Source organism: Pleurodeles waltl, chromosome 7, assembly GCF_031143425.1.
Source record: "Pleurodeles waltl isolate 20211129_DDA chromosome 7, aPleWal1.hap1.20221129, whole genome shotgun sequence".
Lineage (NCBI taxonomy): Eukaryota > Metazoa > Chordata > Amphibia > Caudata > Salamandridae > Pleurodeles > Pleurodeles waltl.
Window position 1 is genome coordinate 458,527,022 of NC_090446.1, and position 27,950 is coordinate 458,554,971.

Genomic DNA, 27,950 nt, shown 5'->3' on the forward strand with positions numbered 1-27,950 from the left:
TCCGGTGGACTGCCTGAAGAGACTCTTGATTGTTTATTGTTGATGTTTTCTCTCCCACAGGTTGGTGTTTGTTTGCTTTTTCAATAAAGTTTGGGAGGGATGTATGTCCTGCAGGACACGTTCTAGTGTTTCCAACAGCCACTCTGCTGAGGGCTGGCTTTCACGCTCACTCCACACCCATCCATCACAGGCGTCACCAGTCAGGTGACCTTGCAAATAAAGATGCCGGGCGCACTGAGACCAGTTTCATGAACCCAAAATATGAGTCTGTGTCACCTTACTTCCACAGCATGAGAGCCTAGGGCCCCCAACACTACAGGGAGGAAGTACAGACTGGGATGAAGATGTTACCTGAAATACTGTAGGAACTCAGTTATGTAACGCCAGCCTGTAGACCACCAGAAAGAAGTCAGAGTTTCCGAATGGACTAATCAGCCTTATCACAATGTTTCCAGACCCACCGGCAGCAGAATTCCCCGCATAACACTCTCTGTCAAACCTCTACACCATCCACCAACACCGAAGCCAGCCCTCACCAGCAGAACGGCGCTTAAGAACACACCTTGCAACCCCTATGCCAAGCCTCGAAACTGACCAGGGATACCAATAATGGACAGCATTTTGTAATACGAAACAACACAGAACCAACAGATATACGAATTTCATAGCAATATTTTGTACTAAGAGACAACACAGAACCAACAGAATTTCATAGCAACTACAGCAGCTGCTGTTACCGGCGCTGAAGGTGAACTTGGACATAACGCACTTAGATTGGACCTGACGTCTTTGTTACCTAGTCTTTGGTAGACGGTAAGGAATATTTCTCTAATGGGAAGTAGTCTCTCTCTCCCCTTGCTGCTGATCATATCCTGCTCCTCCCTCAGGGTGTAAAGCGATAGGTGGGCGTGGCTACAGTCACGCGTCCCCAGCCAATAAGATGGCGGAAGGGGGAAAGGCAGCATCTCAAGTGAGCCAATGGGAACCGGCGAAACGATGCCGGCAGCTCACAGGCAGTATATAACTTCCGGTTGCCTCTCACGCTCACTTTTGCTCTCCTTCGCCCACCGCTGCTTCCATCAACGGGGGACATCTAGCACTCCGGCAGCAGGTACAGCAGAGTTTAGAATCCAGGTTACAGCAACACTTCTTTCCTTTCCGCAGTTCTTCGGAGCCTCCTCAACTCCTCTCCCTCCACGCACACCCTAGTCTCCATTGTAATTGCCGTACACGTACCTACCACCCTTTAAGGTAAAACACTTTCACGGTGCGGCGGTGACTTTTCTTCGGCTGAGCGTCACCGCTTCTCTATACGTGAACCCGCGCTCCCTTTGTGTACCAGGACCCGTTGAAATGGATGCATGGCCATAACCGGGTTCCATGTTTCCGGATAGCTGAGCCCGCTTCCTGATATATGTATATTTTTGTGTCCTTATCTTTCATGATGCTGGCTGCGGCTATCTAATCTTGGGTGGTAGGGAGGTGGTTGGGCTTTGCCGCGTCCCGAAATGGCAGGCGGAGTGCCCTACGCTGCTACTTGCAGGCTTACTTTTTATCCCATATTTTACATATTTGTAATATATGGAGACTTGTAGCTTCGCACTATCCCTTGCACCCGCTTCCTTCTGAGGAGCCCTATTTTGCCATTAGTAGTGGTGGATGTTTAACGCACGCATTTCCGTGATGATTCACCGGTTCTCTGTTCTGCTAGCTTTTTACGGAATATATCGCACTGCTATTAGTGATTGGCCACCTGTTGGTGTATATAGTGATTTTCGTCTAAATACTTTATTTCAGTTTACATTATATTTTAAATGATCAGCTTTTTGGGTTTAAATGGGACGTCATATCGAATGAGCAAGTACAGAAGTCTAAGGAAGAAATCGAAGTGGGTTGAAGGTTTACGTAGTTTTTTTTCTTTTGGTGGTGGTCTAGATTTATTCTCAAAATAATGGATTATTTTTTAAGTTCTGGTGGCACGTTTAAGTGCCTAATAAGAGTTTGAAAGCTTGTGTGGATCGGAGTTGGAACAGGTTTGTTACAGTAAGAAAGTTTTTTTGTTTTTTGGCGGGGAAGGGTGAAATATCGAATGCTCGTCTCTTATTGAGTGTATATAGTGGGGGTGAGTAAGAGTTACCGATTTATAAAAGTCTAGCATAAACCGACAGGGACAAGGGGTTATGTATATGGCACTATGCATAGCAACGAACGGATAGTCTCAGGAATTCTGTAATGTTTTATGGGGGTTTCTTCTGAATGCACCTTGTCTAATTGTGCCGTCCAGATGCATTACTATGTAGTAATCAGAAAGAAGGGTCTTGCATCAACTTTTTTTCTGTAAAAATATAATTTCAGTATACATGGCAGTTTAAGGATGGCCCTACCCACAGATTACATGTTGGGTTTATAGGAGGAGGCCTTCCAGTCTTTCTGTAGCTCCGGTTTGAATGAGTGACATCCTCGTATCGGGTCTTCTCACGTTGGCACTTTTCTTAGGAAGCCCTGCATGCTGCAGCTTAATGATTTACTGTTGTTGATGCCATTTTCAGCCTCTAGGTTCGAGCTAGGAATATTGTATAAACTGCTTGTGTAGTACACACATGTCTACTATGGACTTATAATTGACTAGCGGACAAACTGTTAAGTTACACTGAAGACTGGTATCGTGTTCTGGCTCGACACTGCGCTTCCACGGCTCTGTGGCTATGAAGTTGTGGTAACGGTGGCCCGCTGTGACTGCAAGTGAAGTAGTGGTGGCAGGACAAGCGACATGATTTTCGTGCCTTCTCTCCCCTGGGATCAAATCTCAGCTAGAGTTTACGGTTTACAAAGCGTTTTGTGTGGGTGAAATCGGGCAGCCAGGATTAGTGCATTGAAGTAATCCTTGCCTTCGAGGCCGCCCAACCCCCTCGTCTTCAGAGATAACATTGAGTCTCGCTGCCTGCAGAAGCCATCGGTGGCATGCGGAGAAAGTATAGCTACGTTTTGAAGGGAAATAATTAGGACGGACTGGCGTGTTTCCGAGACGGGTGTGCCACCTACTGTCAAGGATTGATGTGTCAGGAAGCCTGCCCGCGCGCTGCTGTGTATTTGCGGAGTTCTATGGTAATGACCATTTGCACAGTTGTGAAATGATACCCTGCAAGCGCAGCGGGTTAAGTGTTGGATAAAAAAAATCATTTCTTGGGAGCAAAATGGATGGAATTTTGTACTACGTTTTAGTAGGCCAGTAGCATGTCATCTACAAGCCAAGTGCGGCGAGTTTATATAGAAAATCTGATGTAGTAAAGATGAGCTCATGTTAACCCGAAGTCATATTTTCTCCAGAAACATTATCTATTATAAATGGACTAAGCTCGTCATTTTGCCGAAAGTAGGGTGTTTAGTGGGACTCCACTATAAAGAAGCGCACATGCAACACGGGTCCAGTAAACATTCATTTTACACAACGGTTTATTTGTCTGCGGCTGCTTAATCCCTACTTGAGGTTGGAACCATATATCAGCTGGTCCACAGTTCTTAAAGTTTCACGGTGATTCAGAAATGTAACTTGGCAGCATTTCCCATGAGAAGGTTATAGATGGCTCCTGCAGAACGAGATTAATCCGAGTAAAGAGTATCAGCTCTTTGTGTTGGGCTTGTAAACAGTTTCCTTGTGTACCTGCTCGTTAAGTCCCACATCTGTTCAGAGCTACTAATCTTGTGCAACCTCACGCTTTTCTTAGCCTTCGTCCTGCCTTACGTCATCTCTCCATTATTATTTTAATATGTATGTGTGACTAATGTTTGTATTTGCCCTTGAAACGTTTGTTTTGGATGCCTGATCCGGTGCAACATTTCTGAAATGCTAGGTTCGAGGAAATCTACTCTTCAGGAAGTGCGTGCACCTAGGATGTAGAACCTAAAGGACTAAGTTATGCCTTTGAGGGTTTTTTCTTCCTGAAACTTATTTGCCATAGTCTTCTCGTTTAGCTGCAGTGTTCTGTTCTCAGTTGGTTTGATATTTTTAGAATACATGGAAGAGTACATAATCCATGTATAAAAGCCAATCTCCGATTTGTTTGTTGCAGGCACGTTCTAGCTCAGCCCCTTGCAAGGAAGGCATGAAGTTGCCTAAAGTCCAATAACGAAGGGCCTTTTTAGTTCCGATGTCAGGGTCTCCGGCCACATCCAGCAGCCCACGGGGATTTCAGGAAACGGTGTATAAAGATGCAGATTGAAATACTAAACAGTTTTTTTTCCTTCTGCTGTTTATATCTCCTCGATGAGCAGAAAGGGAATACTTATGGAAATGTTTTTTTAATGTTGTGTAATTATAGGGAAAAAATCTGCACGCTTGTACATTCTGAGCTACAACTTTTTTTAAATCTGACTTGTATTAAACGAATTCCAGCATCCTTAAGCAACATATCTTAACTGCATTTTGGTGTTTATTTGGCACTAGATAGCGCAATTACGTGTACGGGCGTTCTTTCATATGAAGAGCAACGCTGAGGATTTAAGCATTTTGTGGGAAGGGTGGTGGTGTGGCCGTACTTACAAGGAATAAAGTATCTTCTAATACATTAGAAGGCTATTGCATGTCACCTTGAGTTATGTGAACTTATAATGGAACAGCATCTACTTTCTTGTTTTACATGATCAAGGATCTCCTTGGTGACTTGAAATATCCATATAATGTACGACAATGGAGTAGTCTTTCGTTCACCTGTAATTAAGAAATAATGTATTTGCTCAACTAAGTTATTGCAGTTGAATTCTGACCTCTCAATATAGTGCGAGCAGCCAAGGTGAAAGGCATGCCATCGGGAACATCATTCAGCAGAAGTTTAAAAAAGGAAAACAGGAACTGGCCGTCTTCTGGTCTTTTTTGAATAACAATGTGACCAGTAGAAAGGTATTTATGGCACCATGTTTTTCCATGGTATAGAATGGCCAGAACAATCAGGTCTCTGCATGTATCCACACAATCTGAGTCATAACCTTCTTAATCTGATTTGAATTAGAATTTTAATTTCGCAAACACGTTTGCAGTGCAGGTGATGCTTTATCCATGTCTGTAATATACACAAGTGCAAGATAGCAGTGATGTAAGTGGTTTGTGGGAATGGTGATGGTTTGAAGATGTATTATAAGGAATAACATAACCTTTCTAATACATTAGAAGGATATTGCAATTCGCCTCATTCTTCAGCCTCCTTTCTCTGTCCATTGTAATCCGCAGTGACAGACGATACTCGTGTGTGGAAGGGGGGTACTTTATCCCCTACAGTAGTTCGAGGAAAGTAGGAGACATATTTGTCACTCTTTAGGATTTGTGCATTTCACAACTCAGAAAAGACCTGTTTTCTCCTGACCTGGCTTAATCAGGGAGCCTAGTCAGATCTCCAGAGAAGCCTCCTTGCTGTGCCCGAATAATGGGATAGCCTTACAGTGATCAAGAAGTCAGACTACCTTAGAAGTTATTTAATCTGCAGCTCTAACTTTATTCTAGAATCTCCAGTTTTGTGGTTTGAATTGTGCTTTTGAATAGGCTAGCTTCTGCTTTTTCTGCAAAGTGCCTTTTTTTTAACTGTCTGATAAAAAATGGACTGATGCATTTTTGTTAAACCTTAGTTTTTGTGTGAAGTTTACGTTTAGATTTGAAGCTGACTTGTGTAGGGAGCCCAATTTGTTTACTTCGATGTACACCTTATTATGAACAATGTTAAGTTTTCTGTCACCCTCTTGCCTTCTTCTAGGAACATGTCTGGTAACGGTATTACAGAACGTACCTTCATTTGCATCAAGCCAGATGGCGTACAACGGGGCCTGGTAGGAGAGATAATCAAGCGCTTTGAGCAGAAGGGATACTGAATGGTGGCAATGAAGTTTATGCAGGTGAGAGTAGTCTTTGGTTTGTTGCGTTTTGTGTACACAAGTGATAGGGTCTAAGCATACACCGTAATTGGGTAATCAGGGGTGTGGAATTTATTAAAATATCTACTTGTCCAGGGGACAGGTTGCTTCTCAAATCTACTTGTCCTGTAAAACGATCTACTTGTCCCTTTGGTGCCATGTAGTGTGGCGACAAATTATGGCAGCAATCTCATTATGTAAGAGCTCTGATAATAGCCTCTTTGATTATGCCAGGGCTACTACCATAATAGGGCTTGAATACTTGCAGTTTCAATCCCTACTGTAGCAATTTCCTTATTTTGCTACCTTTTTGCAGATCTGCATACTGGGGCTGGAGGAAGCAGTAAGCAATAGTTCCAGGCTGGAATGCCTTTGAGTCTGCAAACCTACTAACCTGCATGTTTTAAAGATTTTCACCAGCTGCTCTCTAATATTTTCCCATAATAAGAAAGGTTGGACATTTACTCCTGACAATGGCAGAATTAGAACTTCTTCCAGGGTTGGGAAGAAAGTGGCCGGGGGGAAAATGAACTTGCAGATGTTCAATAGATTTTCACATGAGCAAATCTACACATGTGTATTTAGCCATGCTAAAATACAGTTCACAAATATTTTATAGGGGTACGACATATACCATGGGTGCACTTTTGTGACTTTCTGAATTTGGGGCCACATGTAGGTAGGTTCAGATTTGCGACCCGCAAATTGCGAGTCAGAGCGACTTGCAATTTGCGAGTCGCAAACCCGAATGTAGGATGGTGTCCCTGACACCATCTGTGATTCGCAAGGGCTTCGCAAATACCCACCTAGTGAATAATCATGAGGTGGGTCGCAATTTGCGACCCCCTTGCGAATAGCGGCCCTCACAGGGATGGTGGCCTGCTGGAGACAGCAGACCACCATGTCTGTGACTGCTTCCTTAAAGGAAAACAAGATGCATTACAAAAACGAAAAATTAAACGTTTTCGTTTCATTTTTTTTTTTTAGAGCAGGCAGTGGTCCGCAGGACCACTGCCTGCTCTGAAAAAATGTTTACAGTGACATTCACAGTGGGGAAGGGGTCCCGTGGGGACCCCTTCCCTTTTGCAAAAGTTAGCACCCATTTCAAATGGGTGCAAACTGCGATTGATTTGCGCCTGCGTTCGCGGTCACAAAACAATCCTACATTGCACTGCGAGTCACAATTAGGAAGGGAACACCCCTTCCTAATTGCGAGTCGCAAACCTGTTTTGCGATTCGGTAACCAGGTTACTGAATCGCAAAACTGGGTTTGTGCATCGCAATGTGCTTTTTGCACGTCGCAAACAGCGAAAGTCGCTGTTTGTGACATGCAAAAAGCTATCTACATGTGGGTCTTGGTCCCTAATTAGGTCTGGTGTTAACATAGACATTTTGTTTAATAAAAACTTCTATTTCTGTCTTTTGACTGGCTTTACTGTGAGTGATTGCATTCTGCTCTTCCACAAGGAGCATATTGGCACACAAAGTAGTTTTGTTCAGTGTCAGGAACTACAGTGGCAATCAGTAACGAAACTGGAGGGTGCCCCTTTGCAAACAACATGGAGGAGCCCCCTCTCCAGACTCACTCAGGACAGGTGCTGTGCTGAAGGGGCTCCCTGGAGGGCGGCTGCGGGGCCTTTATTATGCCACTGGTGGCAACGTATGCTTTTATATATGTTTTTTTTTTGCCAGTGTTTGTTACAATGTTGAGTGCCTGGTAGCTCCCACAATAAAGTGTTACAAAAGCCATGTCAAAACAAGACACGCATTGATGAACCTAAAAGACTAATAGAAATATGTCAGATCAGTTGGCTTTGTCAGTGTTTGTTTATTTTCATGCTTCCCATATTAGTGTTGAAAATGGTTACACTGATTTTCCATTAGAAATATTTTTGGGAAATACTAGCATGCATCAACACATTTTACTAAATGACACTTAATTTGCATCTAATCAGAGCATTCTGGGAGCATTATACTTAGCCTCATAGCCTAAAGTTTTCAAACATGTGTATACATGTTTTTTTTTTGTACTGGAACCAACGTCAGTAGTGAAGTGTGACCTTAAAACATTTATTTACAGCACTCACCCTAATAATGAAGGCTTTCAAATAATGAACCATAAATACAAGTTCGAACAGCATTATCTTTTGGAAACACATTACCTCAACTGCAGAGTTCCACTCTCTGTAAACAGGCAGCCAAAGGGTTTGTGCTGCAGAGGGTTAGGCCTACTTGTCTCAAGGACAAAGTAAACCTAAAAACTTGTTGCCCTGGACCCCAAACAAGATGTCCCGGGCGTCGGGTGATAGGAATTCCACATCCCTGGTAATGATATACTGTGATATTGGGTGTGAACTGCTGTACTCCGATCACTGGCATGACCAGGGTTGAGGTCTCATCACCCAAGTAACAATACTTTCTTTGCCACTTGCAGGCTTCCGATGAACTTCTGAAGGAACACTACATTGACCTGAAGGATTGCCCTTTCTACTCCAGTTGGGTTTAATACATGGGCTCCGGCCCTGTTCCTATGGTGAGTGTAGAATGGTCTATGATGTGTATATCCCTACTACTCTGAAATTATGGAGTTACTCTTCCATTTAAAGTGTTTTTTTTTAAATGGCATGTGTGCTGACCTAGAATTCCAATTTCCTCATACCAATAAAGATTCTTGAGTTAGCTCCAGCCAGCTTCCTAGAATGTGGAATGAAAAGACCAAAGTATGTCCTAAAAGATCTGTGTTTTATACCCTGAGGTAAACCAGGCCCTAGTTTCTGGGAACTACCTGGTGTAAATCCTCTTGGATGAGCCTGCCTCGGTTTTCAGTGCACAATAGTCTTGCAGCTGAACCAGTATGAACTCCTTTTTACTTGTACATCGTGTTGTCCTAGCCCTTTGTTTCCTCCCTAGCTTTCTATAAATTGGTAATTAACATTGGTAACCTCTTTCTAGTTCATAGTCAATATTGTAGCCAGATTTCTCCTCTAGAATATTCCCTAGCACCATACTGGGTCCAGAGACTTTTTTAAGCAATGCTCCCGGAGTACAAGTAGGTGGCATTATATGGCTTCATGGTGACTTCATAGTGTTGTGGAGCTTCACATAAGCCCCACCCCTGCTTGCTGACATCATTTCTTGATCTTTTTCGATTCCCTCACATATAACATTTGAAGGAAAAATATATTTACAGGTGATGGTGCGACTACTTAACTTGGGACCTTAAGGTGATCAGCAGACAACTCAGTAGAGGTGGGAGGACAGTGAGGAATCTGCATTTAGACTATTCACCAAGTAGCACCATTGTCTGGATATTTCAAACTGAAGATTCCTCGTCTTAGGAATGGATGGGACCACCCAATGGTGGAGGGTCCTCTTACATGTTGAGAACCAAATAGGCTAAAGTCCCTCCTGTCAGATAGGTCTCAAGGTGAGTTTCATGAATGTGTAGGAAAGTGCCACTGTTGGCATGGCTACTCCCCACTTTTCGCCTGGTGTTGATGCCAACTTTTATTGACGGTGTGCTAGGATCCTGCTAACCAGGTCCCAGCACCAGTGTTCTTTCCCAAAATCTGTACCTTTGTTTTCAGAATTGGCACACCCTTTGCACACAGGTATTCCCTTTGTAAAATGTATACCTGGTACAAAAGGGCTCCCTCACCAAGCACATGCACACTCCCATTGCAGCTTGTGTATGCTGGTGGGGAGAAACAGGCAAGGCAGTTGACATGACCACCATTTCAGGGTGCCATGCCCACAAACTACTGCCTGTGGCAAAAGGTAAGACACCCCTACAGCCCTAAGGCAGGGTGCACTATACCACAGGTGAGGGCATACCTGCAGGAACCATATGCCCCTACAGTGTCTAAGTTAATTCTTGGATACTGTAAGTGCAGTGTGGCCATATTGAGTACAGGGTCTGGGAGTTTGTCATTATGAACTCCACAGCTCCAAAATGGTTTCACTGAATGCTGCTCAGTTTGGTATCCAACTTAGCACAGTGATCTCCCACTGATGACAGTGTGGAGTTTATTGAAAAAATGCACCAGGGGCATTTTAGAGATGCCCCCTGTATGTTAGCCAAACTACTAAAGCTGGACTGACTGGTCTTTGCCAGCCTGTCGCTTTCAGACATGTTTCTGACCACATGGGGTGGGAGCCTTTGTGCTCTCAGTGGTCGGAAACCGAGCCTGTCCTCGATGGAGGTGCTTTACACTTTCCCCTGCAGGAGCCGTACCAGCTGTTGGTGAGCCTCAAAGGCTCAAGCCTTGGGTTATAGTGCCCCAGGGCAACTCCAACTGGTGGAGTTGCCACCCCCCTGGACAAAGCCCCACTTTTGGCAGCAAGTCTGGGAAAATTAGGGAACACGCAGAGAACCGACCATCCCATCCAGGAGCACCCCAAAGGTGTCCAGAGATGAGGTGACACCCCCTTTGCAGAATCAATACCCTGTGTGACTTCTGGTTGGAGACTGCACTCATTGTCTACAGCTGGCATCTCCCTTTGGTATTAAGGTACTGATAGGTGGCTGAATACCAAAAAGATGCTTGTCTTGCCACTTCAGATGTATAGCCTCCTGGCACAATGTACTACACCACCATACATATTGCTGTACCACTTTAGTCATGTTGCTTGTTAAGATATGTGCCAGCCTTCCCTTAGTGGTTGGTAGTAAGGCTTTCAAGGCCAAACTGTTTTCCTGTCGCTCAGACTGGTGTTTCTCTGCGTCTTAAGAGAAGAAAACTCAGCTGGTTTGTACAGTCTAAGCAAAGGTCTGCTGAACATGACTTGAACCAAGTGGCCATGACAGTAAGGGCGTCATTAAATAGTAGCAGTGGCTCAGATTTAGTTTGCCTTGTATTCTAGCAAGTCCAGTTGACTTTGGCTTCCAGAGTAGGCAACTGTAAATCTAGGTGTTATCCTGCTCTGTGCACTTTTTTCTGTTAGACCAGATAGTGAGACAAGCTCTGGGGTATCTAGGCCTTTGGCATTTTGCAAGTCAAAATACAGCCCTCCTTTATAATGAAGGGTAGACCAGGTTTCCCCCTCCTTGTTAGTGTTAAGACATTGGCTATGATCCTGGAACACGTTTGAGCCAAAGTTGACTTCTGTTGTCTGACAGAGCTGGCTTGAAGGAAGAAGCTGAAAGTTTGGCCGCATAACCACTGGGTGTGCTTTAGTTATTTAATACTGCAGGGCTGGTGTGATCAGGTATTCGTTCTCATTGCCTACTTGAAGGTAGCAACTGTTGCTGTGTCAGTGATGGCTTGGGGAATTTGGGGCCTGCAATGATTGACAGAACGTCAGATTGTTTACGTGATATTGCAGTCTCTTGCCAGATTAAGTGGAGGTATAGAGGCCTGCTTGACTTTCTTGTGCTTATGGTATGTTTTCAACCTACCAGCAGATTTTGAGTGTGACTACCTTTGTGCGGGGCCTAAGACATGACTGCAATCAAGAGCAGAACCTTTATCAAATGCAGCCTCTTGAGCCTGGCGACTTAAAGCTTTGCCTATTGATCCTAGATTGTCTTTGGGTGCGTAAGGTTGCACTTAATGCCTGAGTTTGTGTAGCGCAAGGACCAGAGGCACATGTCGTTTAGGTCCATGACACATTTGTCTCCAGCAGTTTGGGGCTCAGCTTGAATCCTGACGTTTTCTGGGGAAATTACTTTCTTGGCCCACCGTTTTTAGCCTGCTTGGGGTCTGTCAAAGATGTGGGTGGAAGTGGAGCTCTGGATCAGTCTAGGGGCACAGGAACCTAGAAATAGTTGTTGGTGCACATTGGATAGTGCTTGTGTGGCTTTCAAACTGCTGCAGAACCATATGGTGCCACCTACTCGCACATAAGCATTGCTGAAAGTCTTTGGTTACACTACCTGTGGGCACGCATCTATTGGTGTCAAAGCAATCTGTTGCAGTAGTTTGTATAGTGTACATGTTGAAAGTAGAATTATGCTTAGTTTGTGTAGGTACTGATGTTCAGGTCTTCAGGCATCTTACATGGTTACATTCAAGAACCCAAACTGTGTTAAGCTGATTCTTAAGTTTTATAACTTAAGTCCAGGAGGATTAAGTAAGCGGGCGTTTCATTGATAAAGACCACCTAGCAAATAACCTGTTTATGCTCCCCTCCTTCCATATCGGCCTTATTGGTGGCTCTCTCAAAATAATCGCCTGGGTGATGTTTAATAGCTTACACTTGGGCAAACTATTCCAAAATCTTGTCCTTTTCGGTTTGGGTTCTGCCAGGGTTTGGGTACAGTGGAGCAGTGCTTTAACCTTTATTGGCAAGTATACTGTCGCCAGGTGCTGCTGCTGTTATGGATTTGTCAATAGCGTTTGACTATCAATCGACCTAAACTGTGGCTGTTGTTGGATTTGTGAGTTGAAGCCGCATTAGTGAATTTGTGTGTTAATCACTCAATTTAGTAGTGAGGGTTTGGTTCTACAGGAAAAATGTCTTGACTGTTAACCCCTTCCCTCCTCTTACCCCTAAGGGTACACCAAGGGTTTATTTCAGACCCCACCCGTCTTATAAACAACCTGTGCCCCACCATAACCAAACTATCCAGTGATGGTCTTGGGGTCCCTATACTGGTACTGCTTTATGCAGGCAATGCAGTACTTGGGGCATAGACCCCAAGGAATTGCGTACACTGGTCAGGGCTCAAAAAATCATGTTAATCGACCTAACAGTAATGTACTTGACCTGTAAACAGGTCTCCAATTGTGATCCTAGGCAAATAGTTTAGTCACCTTGTTCTTAATCTCATATGATAGCACCTATGTGAGCTCAGCATTTCTGCAGTACAAAAACAATCTAGTCTTTAAGTAGACTAAAGCTTTCTGCATGTATCACAAGAATCTAGCCCATATACCCATGAGGTCTAGCCCACATAACCTAGGACTTTAGTTTACTAACATTCCCATCGGGGCAGAAGTGTTTCTGTTTTTAATAAATATATTACTAAACCATGATGTGGTAACATACTGTCATCTACACACGCTCATTCCAAGAAATATCCAATAACCTCTCTGCTAATTACTGAAAACTATAGTGTTAATCTCTGAAAATTCTGTTTCAGAAAACATCCTTTGCACCTCAACATGTAAAGTATTCTGATTAATTTTCATCCTACTGAAATTTTTAATCGCACAAAACAAAGGACTTCCAAACTACTGAAATATACTTACACATTTAAATGTGTTCGGAAAAACCTGACATCCTATATCCTTATATTTTTACATTTTTAAGCAGGCGGTCCCACAGTTCACCTCAAAGTCCTGGAACTCTGCAGTCAGAAGGAAAATACATTGTAAGAAAAACTGACTTTTGACCTCTATCTGTGAACACAGAGCAAATTTGACATAACACTATTTAAAGGCATCTTTTATAGCCCCTCCACTTTTCAACTGAACACAACACCTGTTCAGTGGCAGCTTGCCAAAAGGGATGAGAATAGCTCGACCTGATCAAAAAAGATGAGTGGTCAAGTGGATTTTTCGAGCTCTACTGGTTGAATCATTTAACTCTTAAGGGGGGGGGGGGGGGTTACTTGACCTGGTCACCAGCTTTGGGGAGTCTCACATTATGGCATGTGGGCCAGACAAGACTTTGCAGATTAATGGTGAAGGGGCACTCATTTGGCACAGTGTATGATTTTAACTACCTGGGTGTTTTTAACAATGCCGGTTTTAGGAACAGCAGATGGGCATCTCGTCATTTTAATGGTATCGCGCTTCCAGTGTGCATTTGGTGCTGTAGCCTGGGTGAAATCCAGATTGTGTTGAATGAAGCAACTGGTTGGTCTCAAAGTAGCTGGAGAGTTGAACACATCCCTATTTTGGTTCATGGTGGCGGATACTGCGTCGATGTTAATGAGCTTCCTTAGTACTTTGGTCTACTGGGGGTGCCAGGCATCAGCATATCCCTGTGATGGGCTCCCTTTACAGACTTTTAGCCATTTTGTTTCTTTAAAGTTATAAACCCTACTTTTGTATCACTATTGAACTGTTTTGCAACCCTTGATTTTTAGCAAACTTTGGGATGCATCTCCAGTCTCTTAATGACATTTTGTGGCATTTGCTCCTTTCTAACTGCAACAGTAAGATGCAGGAACTTTAACTTCTAAGAAAAGATATAGGGCTTAAACTCCCTTAATCAACATTAAAGTGCATCAAATCGTCTTGGTGTTGGAGATGTTGGCTGTTGCATGGTTTGTTCACTCAAATATCCAGGTCTTGAGTTATTTCCAGAATTGCTGGGGTGAGTGGGTGGTCCTGAGGTGCAGTGAAAGGCTGCTCAACGCCTTGGCAGCCAGGTGAGAAAGTACCACCTCTGTCGGTTGGCGGATCTGGGGGGGGGGGGGGGGGGGTGGTGTATTGGTGAGGAAGCAGAGGTCAGGAGTTTGCTGATGGATGCTGTTTCTTCATTGTGCAGGGCTTTGTGTGTGGGTCAGCATCTTTAACTGGTATCTCTTCTGGATCGGGAGTCAGTGTGGCTTCTTGAGGTGGGGTGTGATGTGGGGTCTTTTGATGAGCTGGTGCCGACTTTCATAGGGTCACTGAATTTTTTTAATTCATCAAATAGTAATGCATTTTATAATTAATTTTTAATGTCTATTTTGCCTATGTAACTGTTAAGCTTTTTTTTATTTATGTACCTTTTTATAGTAAGCCGGACAAAGTAACTTGGCTTGACTACCAGCAGACTCTGGCCTTTCACATGACCATCTTAACTTGTCAACAGCCATCCATCTGGCCACAAAGAACAGACTAGGTCTTCCATGGCTGTTTATCATCTTGCACAGTGCAGTCTGCACGTTCCGCTAGAGAACAGTGTCTTTCCAGATGCATATCATGCTTGGAGACTTGTAGAGCAGCCACAGTCTACAGCACAATTAATTTTGTGTATTTTTCTGGCAAGATGCATCATTGATCCTTTATTTGAATCACCACTAACTTTCTCCTTCAAGTTTGCCCTGGCAAGTTTTAATTCCCTTTTGGGAGGGAGGAGGGGGGTATGTGGGGGAGTGCTATCCGTACTCTAGTTGGGAGGGACAGCAAAAGAGCAAGTACAGGCATCAAAATCCTGTATTTATTTCTGCTCTGCCTACCTTTGTGTAGGCATATGCTGCTCCGCAACTATTCAGCACATGACAAACATGGGAACTGGGGCTCGGATTGACTGCACAGGTAAGATGGAGCCTCCATGCAAGCTGATCTGTTGTACTTGATACTTGCGCATACAGGGACATCTCTTCAGTCTCTCATTCAGTTGAGTAAAAGCAGCACCATGTATTAGAATCACCCTTATAATGTTTTGCAGTTCTTGCAAGCTTTAATGTTTCCCATGTGATTGCTTCGGTAGTTTAACTTGAGAATTCACTCCATGTGAATGCCATACATTTACTGGTAGAATATGTACAGTAGGAGCTCTGTGCAGTGGAATTCCAGTGGACAAACATGATGGGTCGTGTTTAATTGACCATGTGACAATTATTTTTTGCTTGAAGGTTACTGCTTGCTTTTTTCAGGTCTGGGAAGGATTTAATGTGGTGAAGACTGGCAGGGTAATGCTGGGAGAGACCAACCCTGATTCCAGGCCTGGGACCATCCGGGGAGACTTCTGCGTCCAGGTTGGCAGGTACGTGATGGAAATGGTGTGCATGTGGCCCAGGGAGGAACGTCTTTGCCGACATCAAATGAGTCGCTCACTCCCTGTGGATATGAACACATGATGAAAATGTTTCCCTGACGAGAGCTTCCCTCTGTATTTTTGTCATTGCTCTCATGTGATTAATTGCCGCTGTAAGAATGTGCAGTTCTGGTACAGAGGACTCATTAATGCATTTACTCCCCTCCCCCCCCCCCCCCTTTCCGGGAAAAGTCTCCTTGGCCCCAGAGTGCACGGGCAGTAAAGAAAAACTCCAAACGAGAACACGATTGACTTAATACAAAGTGTGTAGTTTTAAAGAATTGCAGGTGAGACTGACCACGCAATGGGGACTTGCATTATTTGCGCTAGTGCTGCGTTTATGGGAGTGTTGGTTTTAGTAGATTGTAGTCTGTTAAAGGCAGCTTACTCGCGGGCTTTTCTGGCAGTTGCTGGCTAGTGTGTTCTGATTCCAGATTGGTTGGCCTCCCTTTAACCCCAACCCGCCTGCCCCCAGCCCCCACATCTTTTGTCCTTTTCAGTTTTCCTCATTGCAGAGGCATTTACTTTGATAATTCAGTGGCAGCCATCCTTTCAGACTCTTCGTAAGCAGATTGGAACAATGTGTACAGGGAACGGGCATCTGTTTCTATCGCCTGCTTTATGTAAAGTGTTTAGGCTTTGTTGACTTGAATGTTTAACAAGCCTTTTCCCTCTAAGATAAGCACATTCCCGAAGCTGGATGGAGGAGACCCCGCCTTTAAAGCGGGGGCAAAGTAGATGAGGCTCCATTAGAAATTCACTTGGCTCTTTTGCTAAGAGTAGCTTTTTTTTCAACGTGAGAAATAAGATTTTGAGCTGAGGCCCTCCTCTGGTCTTCTGTTATCACTATCCAGTGCGCTGAGAGCAAGTTGCCCCCTCCCACCCCAGTGGTCCTTCTTGATAGATCTAACCACTGAGTGCCAGAAGGGAGGTAGACACCTGTTAGCAGTCTGCCAACAGCAACATTTTCATTGAGATTGGACGACAGATTTAAGGTGGTAACATAATTGCCAGTGTTTGTATGATCAGTTCCTTTGTAGTATTGTTTTGTGCATAGATTAAAGTACCTTTTTGTAAACTGAGTTGGAACAGTCGGTTCTAGAGCTGGTGATTGGGTTTTAAGCTTGTGCTTTTCAATTAGTCATGAGGGCTGTGATTATGTATGTATTGCAGTCACTTGCTGAGGGCGTATTTGGCCCAGTTTGCAGAACCATAGCAGTACGGACGGACTACAGGACAACGTAGGCAAATTACCCCTGTTCCCATGGCAGAGGCCTTGCAGCCATGTTTCCCCCCCCTCCCCCCCGCCCTACTAGAACACTGCCTGATATGGAAATGACTGCCATGCGAGGCTGATTGGAAACCGGCTCGTTCAAATCGCATCTCAGTTAATAGAACAATCAAAGCTTATCTATTTGTGGTGTGGTTTTTTCCATTCTTATTTCAACTCTTTCCCTAGTAGTCCAACCTTAAGCTTTATGTGTGGGATGACGGTAAATGAATACACGCACATTAATCTCTTCTGCCTCCTAGTCCCTTTATTGCTGACTGTGGGCACGGACCTATCTTGTTCTGATGCAGGCAGGTTACTTGAACGAAACCATCCAAGATGTTAAAACTACTTGTATCGAAAGCAGTTTTTACCAAGCCCACATGTCTATCAATTTGCTGTTTTTCCAGTATGTGTAGTCTTCAGGTTTCTCATATCTGCACTGTCCTCGGTTTTGTGAACCCTTCAAACTGTCGTAATGGTGTGCATCAAATGTAGGTGCTGCTCTTTGCACTCTAATGTCTGTTTCCTCCCATAGGAACATATGCCATGGCAGTGACTCTGTGGAAAGTGCCAAAAAGGAGATCAACTTGTGGTTCAAGCCAGAAGAGCTGATTTCTTACACTAGCTGTGCCAACGAATGGATCAACGAGGGGAACTGAGGCAAAGGGTCCCATCATCGCCTCTTCGTTTAAAGATCATTCCCTTGGGGAGCACCTTAAGCTTTTTATTGCCTTGTATTTCTCAGCTCGAAGCAATTTGTAATAAACACTTTGCCGGACGTCTTTGCTTTTTATGGGTGTTTTGTGACCTCGCATGTTGTTTAGTTGGGTGCAATGTAAACAGAAGTTTAAAAGGGTGATCAGTTATTTTTTAAAGTTCTTTATTGGTATTTCAATGTGTCAGCAATGGTAAGACTGACAACAGCATGTGCTACAAACCTTGCTACAGGGAAGGTCCTGTGTGGGCCCCAACTGGTGCAGTCTCGCTTTATGTGGATGACGCCCTAGCGTACGAGACCAGACAACAGCTGCCTATTTTTTTGCTTTCTTGGATCTCTGGAACCAATACAAGTCTCCAAGTGAACTAGGGCAACTCCCGTCTTTCCCCAGCGGAGGGTTTAACACATGGCTGCAGAAGACTTGGAGACTGACCGCCTAACTTGGCAATATGAGATGCTCTGCTACCATGGGGGGGGGGGGGGTGAATGTTCAGACCTTCTTGTCGAACTATGGCAGGAGCCCGACGTCACTGCAGCTGTCCTGGAGCCTCTGGATGCAATAGCCCTTGTTCTTTTCCCCCCTGCCTGCCCCCTGCAATATATTTTAAAAATGCTGATACCACCACACCTTCTATTACTATGTAGCAGTGCGAGTGATGCGCACCAGGGTCTTTAGTGACCTAGAGACTAATTTTTGACCTAATCTGTTCAGGAGACCACAAAAGGAGACTTCACAACCAGTTATTAGAAAAAATAAACTGTATTGCATAAAACATAATTAGACCAAAAAGACAAATCAGTAATACACTGCTAAGCAAGCAGTTGTCAGATCATCATGAGTGCAAACACAAAGAATAATTTCCCACTTGCACGTGTCATAAAACACATCCTCTCCGTGCGCACAAAGCAGATTATGAGAATATTCACATTACCCAAGTGAGGCAAAAACACATTACATCAGGTTGGGAAATATAGCAAACACTGAGGATGAAAGAACAGTGAAATGTGGCATCTTCCTTGGGTTGTGAAGCTGCCCCCCCGGGCAAAGGATAGTGCTTCGCGGGGGGGGCTTTTTTCCTCCTCCTTCGCAACTCCCCCTCTCTGGAATCATGGCTGGCCCCTGGGAGAGCACTGGGGACACCCAGAGATGGAAAACAGCAGCATACCAGACCACAGTGTCACTTTAGAATGGCAGTCCCTTTAGCCACCCAACAATCAGTAGGCAGCGGATCCCTCTTGGCACTACACTAGTCCTCTGTAGTATGCAGAGCCAGCAGCGTCTGGTTACAAATCCCACACAGTGTCTTGAAACATTGGGCACAACCCACTATACTTGTACTCAGTATGCCCAGCTTCTAGAAGTGGGTAGAAGTTTCCTACCGGCTCTAACCAGTTCCAGAAATGCCTATTCTCCTCCACACTGGCTCCAGACATCAGTAGGGGGGTAAACAAGCTTGTCAGGGCAGGACACGGCTTATACAAATGTGAGTGAGCACTGCCTCTACCAACCCAGGAAGACCACTTAGTATGCAGATGTATCCTCTGTTACAACTAGCCCCTCCTGTGTGATGGCTGTCTGGAAAGTATGCACCAAGTGAAGCTGTCACTCTACCCCAGTTGATTGGAGTCATGCTGTAAAATCACAAGGGTCATAAGCACAGAAAAATGCCCACTTTCTAAGATTGGAATTTATAAACTGTTAATATGGAATCCGCAGTAAGCAGCATTTCTCACTGCCATTTCAACCAGACCGAATAGGCCCACGCTCAAAGATTAGAAAATACCACTTAGTCATACGCAGGGGCATTCCTAATGCTACCCTATGAGAGGCAGCAGTGAGAAACCAAATACCAGGACATACCACACAAAAAGGCACATGTCCTACTGCTTACCTACACAGCGCCATGCCATATCTACCAAGGGGCTTCCTTAGGGATGACCTCAATATAGTAAAAGTGGAGTTCCTGGCAAATATAGATTCCGAACCACTGTGGTGGTAAACTGCACACAGGCTCTGCAGTGGCAGGCATGAGACAGGTTTGAAAGGCTACTTTTGTGGGTAGCGCAAGTTGCGCTGCAGGCCAGCTAGTAGCATTTAATGTACATGTCCTGGCTATAAGGGATACCACTATACAAGAGGCTTGCAGGTAAATTAAATGAGCCAATCGGGTGTAAGCAGTCATATCAAATTTGGAAGGGAAAGCACATGCACTTTAACACTGGTCAGCAGTGATAAAGTGCCCAGAGCCCTAAAGTGAACAAAAAGTTAGAAAAAGGGGAGGAGGCGGGCAAAAAGTTGGGGGATGACCCCGTAAAAAGGGCCAGGTCCAACAGGCTTGTTTCACTGTTTTATTGAAAGTGATTACGTTGTCATTTAAAAAAATATATATAATTACTGGAAAGCAAAAAGCTTTTAACTGTAGGAATAATGCAAATACCGTTTCTGAACACAACACTTTGCAGGGTTGGCAACTATGTATTTCTAGAAGGAAGACCACTTGAACGTCCTTGTGCCTTAAATCTGAAACTTAATTCCAAAATTGTGACTTTAACTCCAGTGAAAGTAAGCTCACAAACTGGTGAACAGTTATGTTTTCAGCGGTTTGTTCTGGTGGCTGCTTCAGTGACTGACTGCAATACCACCAGTGTGCCCTTGGTCAGAATTAAGTGTTTCAAAACCGGATTAAATTGTCCAGACGTCTTCCAGCATTTAATCAGTTTACAAAAGCCATACAGTTGTTAAATTCTTTAGCTTACTGTCATGTCTTAAAGTTGGGTCAAACAACTGTTACTTCCTCTGAGGTCAATGGCGAATTGGCCAAAATGAACAAAATACAATTCACAAGTGTAAATAATTACCGAAAATCAGCCTGAATGGATGTTGATTGATTTGTGCAGTAAAAACCACACCACTGAACCCATTTTATGCTAAACTGCCAGCATGTAAGCAGCATAGATTAAGTAATATTCCTTTTATTGATTTTTACCATGCTACTTCACCCTTATACGCAGCAAACTTAACCCCCAAAGAAAAAAAGCACACTGCAGATCGTATGCAGCTAATAAAATACAAGCCCCTCCACACATTTTTGAACCAAGTCTATAGAGCATGAGCACAAGATAAAAGCGGTCAGCAATTATCGGTTGAAGTATTACAAAGGTTACAGTACAATGTCTTCTTTTAGCTCTTAAAATGCATAGGGTTAGACTAGAACCGGGAGCCCTGTTTCGTAGCCAGTGGGAAAAAGTTCAAGTGAATACTTCAGTGAAGTGCGGAGCAAGCCATACCCTAGTGATATCCAGCCATCAATAGGTTCAGCCTATAAATACCAATACGTTTTGCAGTGCAGATGCATAACAACATTGGTTTACTTATAGCATATCTATAAACATTGCTATAAAGTGCAAATGCAAAATCACCATAACATATCCATAATACATCAGGTGACCTGTGGAAATCATCAGTAGCAAAGAACATGAACTAAAGCATCAATCAGTTGTGAAGTGCGGGTGCATAACAGTAGTATGGTCAGAGTAGCTGCTAATCTCAAGTGTTATAAATTGCAGCTCCATAATCACTGTAAATCATCGTATAACAAACGTTAACTGTGAAGAAACAAAAAGGGCCCATGTGATCTTAAGACTGCCTAGTATGTCACCCAGACAGCTACCTCTATTGCCTTCCACCTTGATTATCTCATTGCCTAGTCAAACCTTCCAACCAATTAACAGGTGACCAAATCATGACCTCACACAGCTGCTTGTTGCACCCCTTGCATTATACAAATTGTTTTCCACCTTGTATACTGCTTAAATTCTAGACCTCCACATTGAAAATGATTGGGGCTCTGGATTAAGCATTCTGATGAAGTGCAGAGTTGGGTCACCACCACAGCAACACATAATAAATATGCCTCTTTACTGCATCCTTGTCCTCCGAGCCATCCATCGCCCCCCAAATCATTAATACTGGGGTGATCTGGACCTGCCCTCCAATGAAAGATCCCATAAAGGTCCCAATATCACGCATCAAAGAATCTAATTTGGGACATGAAAAGAACATACAATCTCAACCTGCTCCCATCCAGATCGATTAGTTACCGCTAGACCTACCACCCCATTTAGTCATTTTAGGCAGGGTGTAGTATAAGTTGGAATATGGAATTAGTGTTGACTTTTTAAGCCAGTGTAGGAAGTTGGCTCTGTATGCACTGTTTCAAAGTAAGGAATAGTATGCACAGAGTCCAAGGGTTCCCCTTAGAGGTAAGATAGTGGCAAAAAGAGAATTCTAATGCTCTGTTTTGTGGTAGTGTGGTCGAGCAGTAGGCTTATCAAAGGAGTAGTGTTAAGCATTTGTTGTACACACAAGCTGTAAATGGGGAACACACACTCGGAGACAATTCCAGGCCAATAGGTTTTTGTATAGAAAAATATATTTTCTTAGTTTATTTTAAGAACCACAGGTTCAAGAGTTACATGTAATACTTCAAATGAAAGGTATTGCAGGTAGGTACTTTAGGAACTTTGAATTAGCAAAATAGCATATACAGTTTTCACATAAATGACATATAGCTATTTTAAAACTAGACAGTGCAATTTTAAACAGTTCCTGGGGGGAGTAAGTTTGTTAGTTTTTGCAGGTAAGTAAACCACCTATGGGGTTCAAGTTTGGGTCCAAGGTAGCCCACCGTTGGGGGTTCAGGGCAACCCCAAAGTTACCACACCAGCCACTCAGGGCCGGTCAGGTGCAGAGGTCAAAGTGTTGCCCAAAACGCATAGGCTTCAATGGAGAAGGGGTTCCCCCGGTTCCAGTCTGCCAGCTGGTAAGTACCCGCATCTTCTGATGGCAGACCAGGTGGTTTTTGTAGGGCACCGGGGGGGGACAAAAGTCCACACAAAAAGTACACCCTCAGCGGCCGGGTGCAGTGTGCAAACAAGCGTCGGGTTTTCAATAGAAAGCAATGGGAGACAAGGGGTCTCTTCAGCGATGCAGGCAAAGGGGGGGGGGGCTCCTCTGGGTAGCCACCACCTGGGCAAGGGAGAGGGCCACCTGGGGGTTGCTCCTGTACTGGAGTTCAGATCCTTCAGGTCCTGGGGGCTGCAAGTGCAGAGTCTTTACCAGGCGTCGGGTCTTTTGAAGCAGGCAGTCGCGGTCAGGGGGAGCCTCGGGATTCCCTCTGCAGGTGTCGCTGTGGGGGTTCAGGGGGGTCAACTCTGGCTACTCACGGTCTCGTCGCCGGGGAGTCCTCCCTGAAGTGGTTGTTCTCCACAAGTCGAGCCGGGGGCGTCTGGTGCAGAGTAGCAAATCTCACGCTTCTGGCGGGAAACGCAAGTTGCTTCTTTGTTGCAAAGTTGCAGTCTTTGAACAGAGCCGCTGTGCTCGGGAGTTCTTGGTCCTTCTAGATGCAGGGCAGTCCTCTGAGGATTCAGAGGTCGCTGGTCCCTGTGGAAAGCATTGCTGGAGCAGTGTCTTTAGAAGTGGGGAGACAGGCCGGTAGAGCTGGGGCCAAAGCAGTTGGTGTCTCAGTCTTCTCTGCAGGGTTTTTCAGCTTAGCAGTCCTCTTCGGTTGCAGGAATCTGAGTTCCTAGATTCTGGCAAGCTCCTAAATACTGAATTTAGGGGGGTGTTTAGGTCTGGGGGGTTAGTAGCCAATGGCTACTAGCCCTGAGGGTGGCTACACCCTCTTTGTGCCTCCTCCCTGAGAGGACGGGGGCACATTCCTATCCCTATTGGGGGAATCCTCCATCTGCAAGATGGAGGATTTCTAAAAGTCAGTCAACTCAGCTCAGGATGCCTTAGGGGCTGGTCTGACTGGCCAGTGACTCCTCCTTGTTTTTCTCTTTATCTCCTCCTGCCTTGCTGCCAAAAGTAGGGCCGTAGCCGGAGGGGGCAGGCAGCTCCACTAGCTGGAGTGCCCTGGGGTGCTGTAACAAAGGGGGTGAGCCTTTGAGGCTCACCGCCAGGTGTTACAGTTCCTGCAGGGGGAGGTGTGAAGCACCTCCACCCAGTACAGGCTTTGTTACTAGCCACAGAGTGACAAAGGCACTCTCCCCATGTGGCCAGCAACATGTCTGGAGTGTGGCAGGCTGCTAAAACCAGTCAGCCTACACGGGTAGCCGGTTAAGGTTTCAGGGGGCACCTCTAAGGTGCCTTCTGGGGTGTATGTTACAATAAAATGTACACTGGCATCAGTGTGCATTTATTGTGCTGAGAAGTTTGATACCAAACTTCACAGTTTTCAGTGTAGCCATTATGGTGCTGTGGAGTTAGTGCATGACAGACTCCCAGACCATATACTCTTATGGCTACCCTGCACTTACAATGTCTAAGGTTTTGCTTAGACACTGTAGGGGCATAGTGCTCATGCACTTATGCCCTCACCTATGGTATAGTGCACCCTGCCTTAGGGCTGTAAGGCCTGCTAGAGGGGTGACTTATCTATACTTCATAGGCAGTGTGAGGTTGGCATGGCACCCTGAGGGGAGTGCCATGTCGACTTAGTTGTTTTATCCTCAGTAGAACACACAAGCTGGCAAGCAGTGTCTGTGCTGAGTGAGGGGTCCCCAAGGTGGCATAAGATATGTTGCAGTCTTTAGAGACCTTCCCTGGCATCAGGGCCCTTGGTACCAGTTACATGGGACTTACCTGGATGCCAGGGTGTGCCTATTGTGGAAACAAAAGTACAGGTTAGGGAAAGAACACTGGTGCTGGGGCCTGGTTAGCAGTCCTCAGCACACTTTCAAAACAGAACTTAGCATCAGCAAAGGCAAAAAGTCAGGGGGTAACCATGCAAAAGAGGCATTTCCTTACACAACCCCCCCCAAAAGAAAGAGGATGAGACTAACCTTTACCAAGAGTCTTCATTTTCTAAGTGGAAGAACCTGGAAAGGCCATCTGCATTGGCATGGGCAGTCCCAGGTCTGTGTACCACTATAAAGTCCATTCCCTGTAGGGAGACGGACCACCTCAACAGTTTTAGATTTTCACCTTTCATTTGCGTCAGCCATCTGAGAGGTCTGTGGTCAGTTTGAACAACAAAGTGAGTAACAAAGAGGTATGGTCTCGGCTTCTTCAGGGACCAAACCACAGCAAAGGCCTCCCTCTCAATGGCATTCCAACGCTTATCCCTGGGTAGTAACCGCCTGCTAATGAAAGCAACAGACTGGTCAAGGCCATCATCATTTGTTTGGGACAAAACTGCCCCTATCCCATGTTCAGAGGCATCAGTCAGCACAATGAACTGCTTGAAGTAATCTGGAGCTTTTATAACTGGTGCTGTGCACATTGCTTGTTTCAGGGTGTCAAAGGCCTGTTGGCATTCTACAGTCCAGTTGACCTTCTTGGGCATTTTCTTGGAGGTAAGTTCTGTGAGGGCTGTCACTATGGATCCATATCCCTTCACAAACCTCCTGTAATACCCAGTCAGGCCGAGGAATGCCCGGACTTGAGTCTGGGTTTTTGGAGCTGCCCAGTCCAGAATAGTCTGGATCTTAAGCTGGAGTGGCTGAACTTGGCCTCCACCTACAAGGTGTCCCAAGTAAACCACAGTTCCCTGCCCCATCTGGCATTTGGATGCCTTGATAGAGAGGCCTGTTGATTGCAGAGCTTTCAAAACCTTCAGGTGGACCAGGTGATCCTGCCAGCTGGAGCTAAAGACCGCAATATCGTCAAGATAAGCTGCACTAAAGGACTCCAGCAAGGACTTGATTCACCAACCTTTGGAAGGTGGCAGGGGCATTCTTTAAACTAAAAGGCATAACAGTAAACTGATAATGCCCGTCAGGTGTGGAGAATGCTGTCTTCTTTTGCTCCTGGTGCCATTTTGATTTGCCAGTACCCTGCTATCAAGTCACAGGTACTTAAGAATTTGGCAGCACGTAATTTGTTAATGAGTTCATCTGCCCTTGGAATGGAATGGGCATCTGTCTTGGTGACAGAATTAAGTCCTCTGTAGTCCACACAAAACCTCATCTCTCTCTTTCCATCTTTGGTGTGAGGTTTGGGGACTAAGACCACTGGGCTAGCCCAGGGGCTGTCAGAATGCTCAATGACTCCGAATTCCAGCATCTTGTGGACTTCCACCTTGATGCTTTCCTTAACTTGGTCAGACTGTCTGAATATTTTGTTTTTGACAGGCATGCTGTCTCCTGTGTCCAAATCCTGGGTACACAGGTGTGTCTGACCAGGGGTTAGGGAAAAGAGCTCAGCAAACTGTTGTAGGACCTTCCTACAGTCAGATTGCTGTTGGCCAGAGAGGGTGTCTGAGTAGATCACTCCATCAACTGAGCCATCTTTAGGGTCTGTGGAGAGGAGATCAGGGAGAGGTTCACGCTCAGCTTCCTGGTCCTCATCTGTTCCCATTAACAGATTCACATCAGCCCTGTCATGGAAGAGCTTGAGGCGGTTCACATGGATCACCCTCTTGGGGGTCCTGCTAGTGCCTAGGTCCACCAGGTAGGTGACCTGACTTCTTTTCTAGCACTGGGTAAGGGCCACTCCATCTGTCCGGAAGTGCCCTGGGAGCCACAGGTTCCAAAACCCAGACTTTCTGCCCTGGTTGAAATTCAACCATTGCAGCCTTTTGGTCATACCAAAACGTCTGGAGCTGTTGGCTGTCCTCAAGGTTTTTGCTTGCCTTTTCCATGTACTCTGCCACCCTTGCACGTAGGCCTAGTACATATTCCACTATATCTTGCTTAGGCTCATGAAGAGGTCTCTCCCAGCATTCTTTCACAAGAGCTAGTGGTCCCCTTACAGGATGGCCAAACAGAAGTTCAAAGGGGGGAAAACCCTACTCCTTTCTGAGGCACCTCTCTGTAAGCGAAAAGCAGACATGGCAAGAGGACATCCCAACTCCTTTTGAGTTTTTCAGGGAGCCCCATGATCATGCCTTCCAATGTTTTGTTGAATCTCTCAACAAGACCATTGGTTTGTGGATGGTATGGTGTCGTGAATTTGTAAGTCACCCCACACTCATTCCACATGTGTTTCAGGTATGCTGACATAAAGTTAGTACCTCTGTCAGACACCACCTCCTTAGGAAAACCCACTCTGGTAAAAAAAATACCAATGAGTGCCTTGGCTACTGCAGGGGCAGTAGTCGACCTACGGGGAATTGCTTCAGGGTATCTAGTAGCATGATCCACTACTAGTATGTTCAGGTTCCCTGAGGCTGTGGGAGGTTCAAGTGGACCCACTATGTTCACACCCACTCTTTCAAAGGGGACCCCCACCACTGGAAGTGGAATGAGGGGGGCCTTTGGGTGCCCACCTCTCTTACCACTGGCTTGACAGGTGGTACAGGAGACACAAAACTCCTTGACCTTCTGGGACATGTTGGGCCAATAGAAGTGGTTGACTAGTCTCTCCCACGTCTTGGTCTGTCCCAAATGCCCAGCAAGAGCAATATCATGGGCTAAGGTTAGAATTGACTCCCTAAACTCCTGAGGCACTACCACTCTCCTAGTGGCACCAGGTTTGGGATCTCTTGCCTCAGTGTAAAGGAGTCCATCTTCCCAATAGGCCCTATGTGTTCCTGTTTTCTTTCCATTGGACTCTTCAGCAGCTTGCTGCCGAAGGCCTTCAAGAGAGGGACAGGTTTCTTGCCCCTTACACAACTGCTCCCTTGAGGGTCCCTCTGGGCCTAGGAGCTCAACCTGATAAGGTCCTAACTCCAGAGGCTCAGTTCCCTCAGAGGGCAGAATTTCTTCCTGAGAAGAGAGGTTCTCTTTTTCTTGTTGTGTTGCAACTGGTTCCCCAGTTGTCTTTCCTTTCCTCTTGGAGGGTTGGGTCCTTTTTCCAGGCTCCAACACCACTTTTTCACCCTGAGCCTTGCACTGTGCCCTTGTCTTGACACACACCAGTTCAGGGATACCCAGCATGGCTGTATGGGTTTTCAGTTCTACCTCGGCCCATGCTAAGGACTCCAGGTCATTTCCAAGCAAACAGTCTACAGGGATATTTGAAGAGACCACCACCTGTTTCAGGCCATTGACCCCTCCCCATTCTAAAGTTACCATAGCTATGGGATGTACTTTAGTCTGATTGTCAGCGTTGGTGACTGGATAAGTTTGTCCAGCCAGGTATTGACCAGGGGAAACCAGTTTCGCTGTCACCATGGTGACACTGGCACCTGTATCCCTCAGGCCTTCTACACTTGTCCCATTAATTAAGAGCATCTGCCTGTATTTTTGCATGTTAGGGGGCCAGGCAGCCAGTGTGGCTAAATCCACCCCACCCTCAGAGACTAATGTAGCTTCAGTGTGACCCCTGATTTGCTCTGGGCCCACTGTTGATCCCACTTGGAGATTGGCCGTTCCAGTGTTACCTGGAGTAGAGTTTGAAGTGGAACCTTTCTTGGGACA

General features: G+C 45.3%; 1 protein-coding gene across 7 annotated transcripts; it reads left to right on the forward strand.

The window, feature by feature from the left end:
* Positions 1 to 981: 981 nt before the first annotated feature.
* LOC138304186 (nucleoside diphosphate kinase B-like) lies at positions 982 to 17,649 on the forward strand. 7 transcript variants are annotated; one of them, XM_069244027.1, is made up of 5 exons: positions 985 to 1,111; positions 5,742 to 5,880; positions 8,333 to 8,431; positions 15,434 to 15,543; positions 17,403 to 17,649. In XM_069244027.1, exons 3-5 carry the CDS (start codon positions 8,408 to 8,410, stop codon positions 17,524 to 17,526), a joined length of 258 nt encoding a protein of 85 aa, XP_069100128.1. In that variant the 5' UTR covers positions 985 to 1,111; positions 5,742 to 5,880; positions 8,333 to 8,407; the 3' UTR covers positions 17,527 to 17,649. The 7 variants fall into 7 exon arrangements, with proteins under 7 accessions (XP_069100133.1, XP_069100128.1, XP_069100131.1 ...); XM_069244028.1 differs by lacking the exon at positions 985 to 1,111 and adding an exon at positions 1,121 to 1,251; XM_069244029.1 differs by lacking the exon at positions 985 to 1,111 and adding an exon at positions 4,799 to 4,897.
* Positions 17,650 to 27,950: the final 10,301 nt, after the last annotated feature.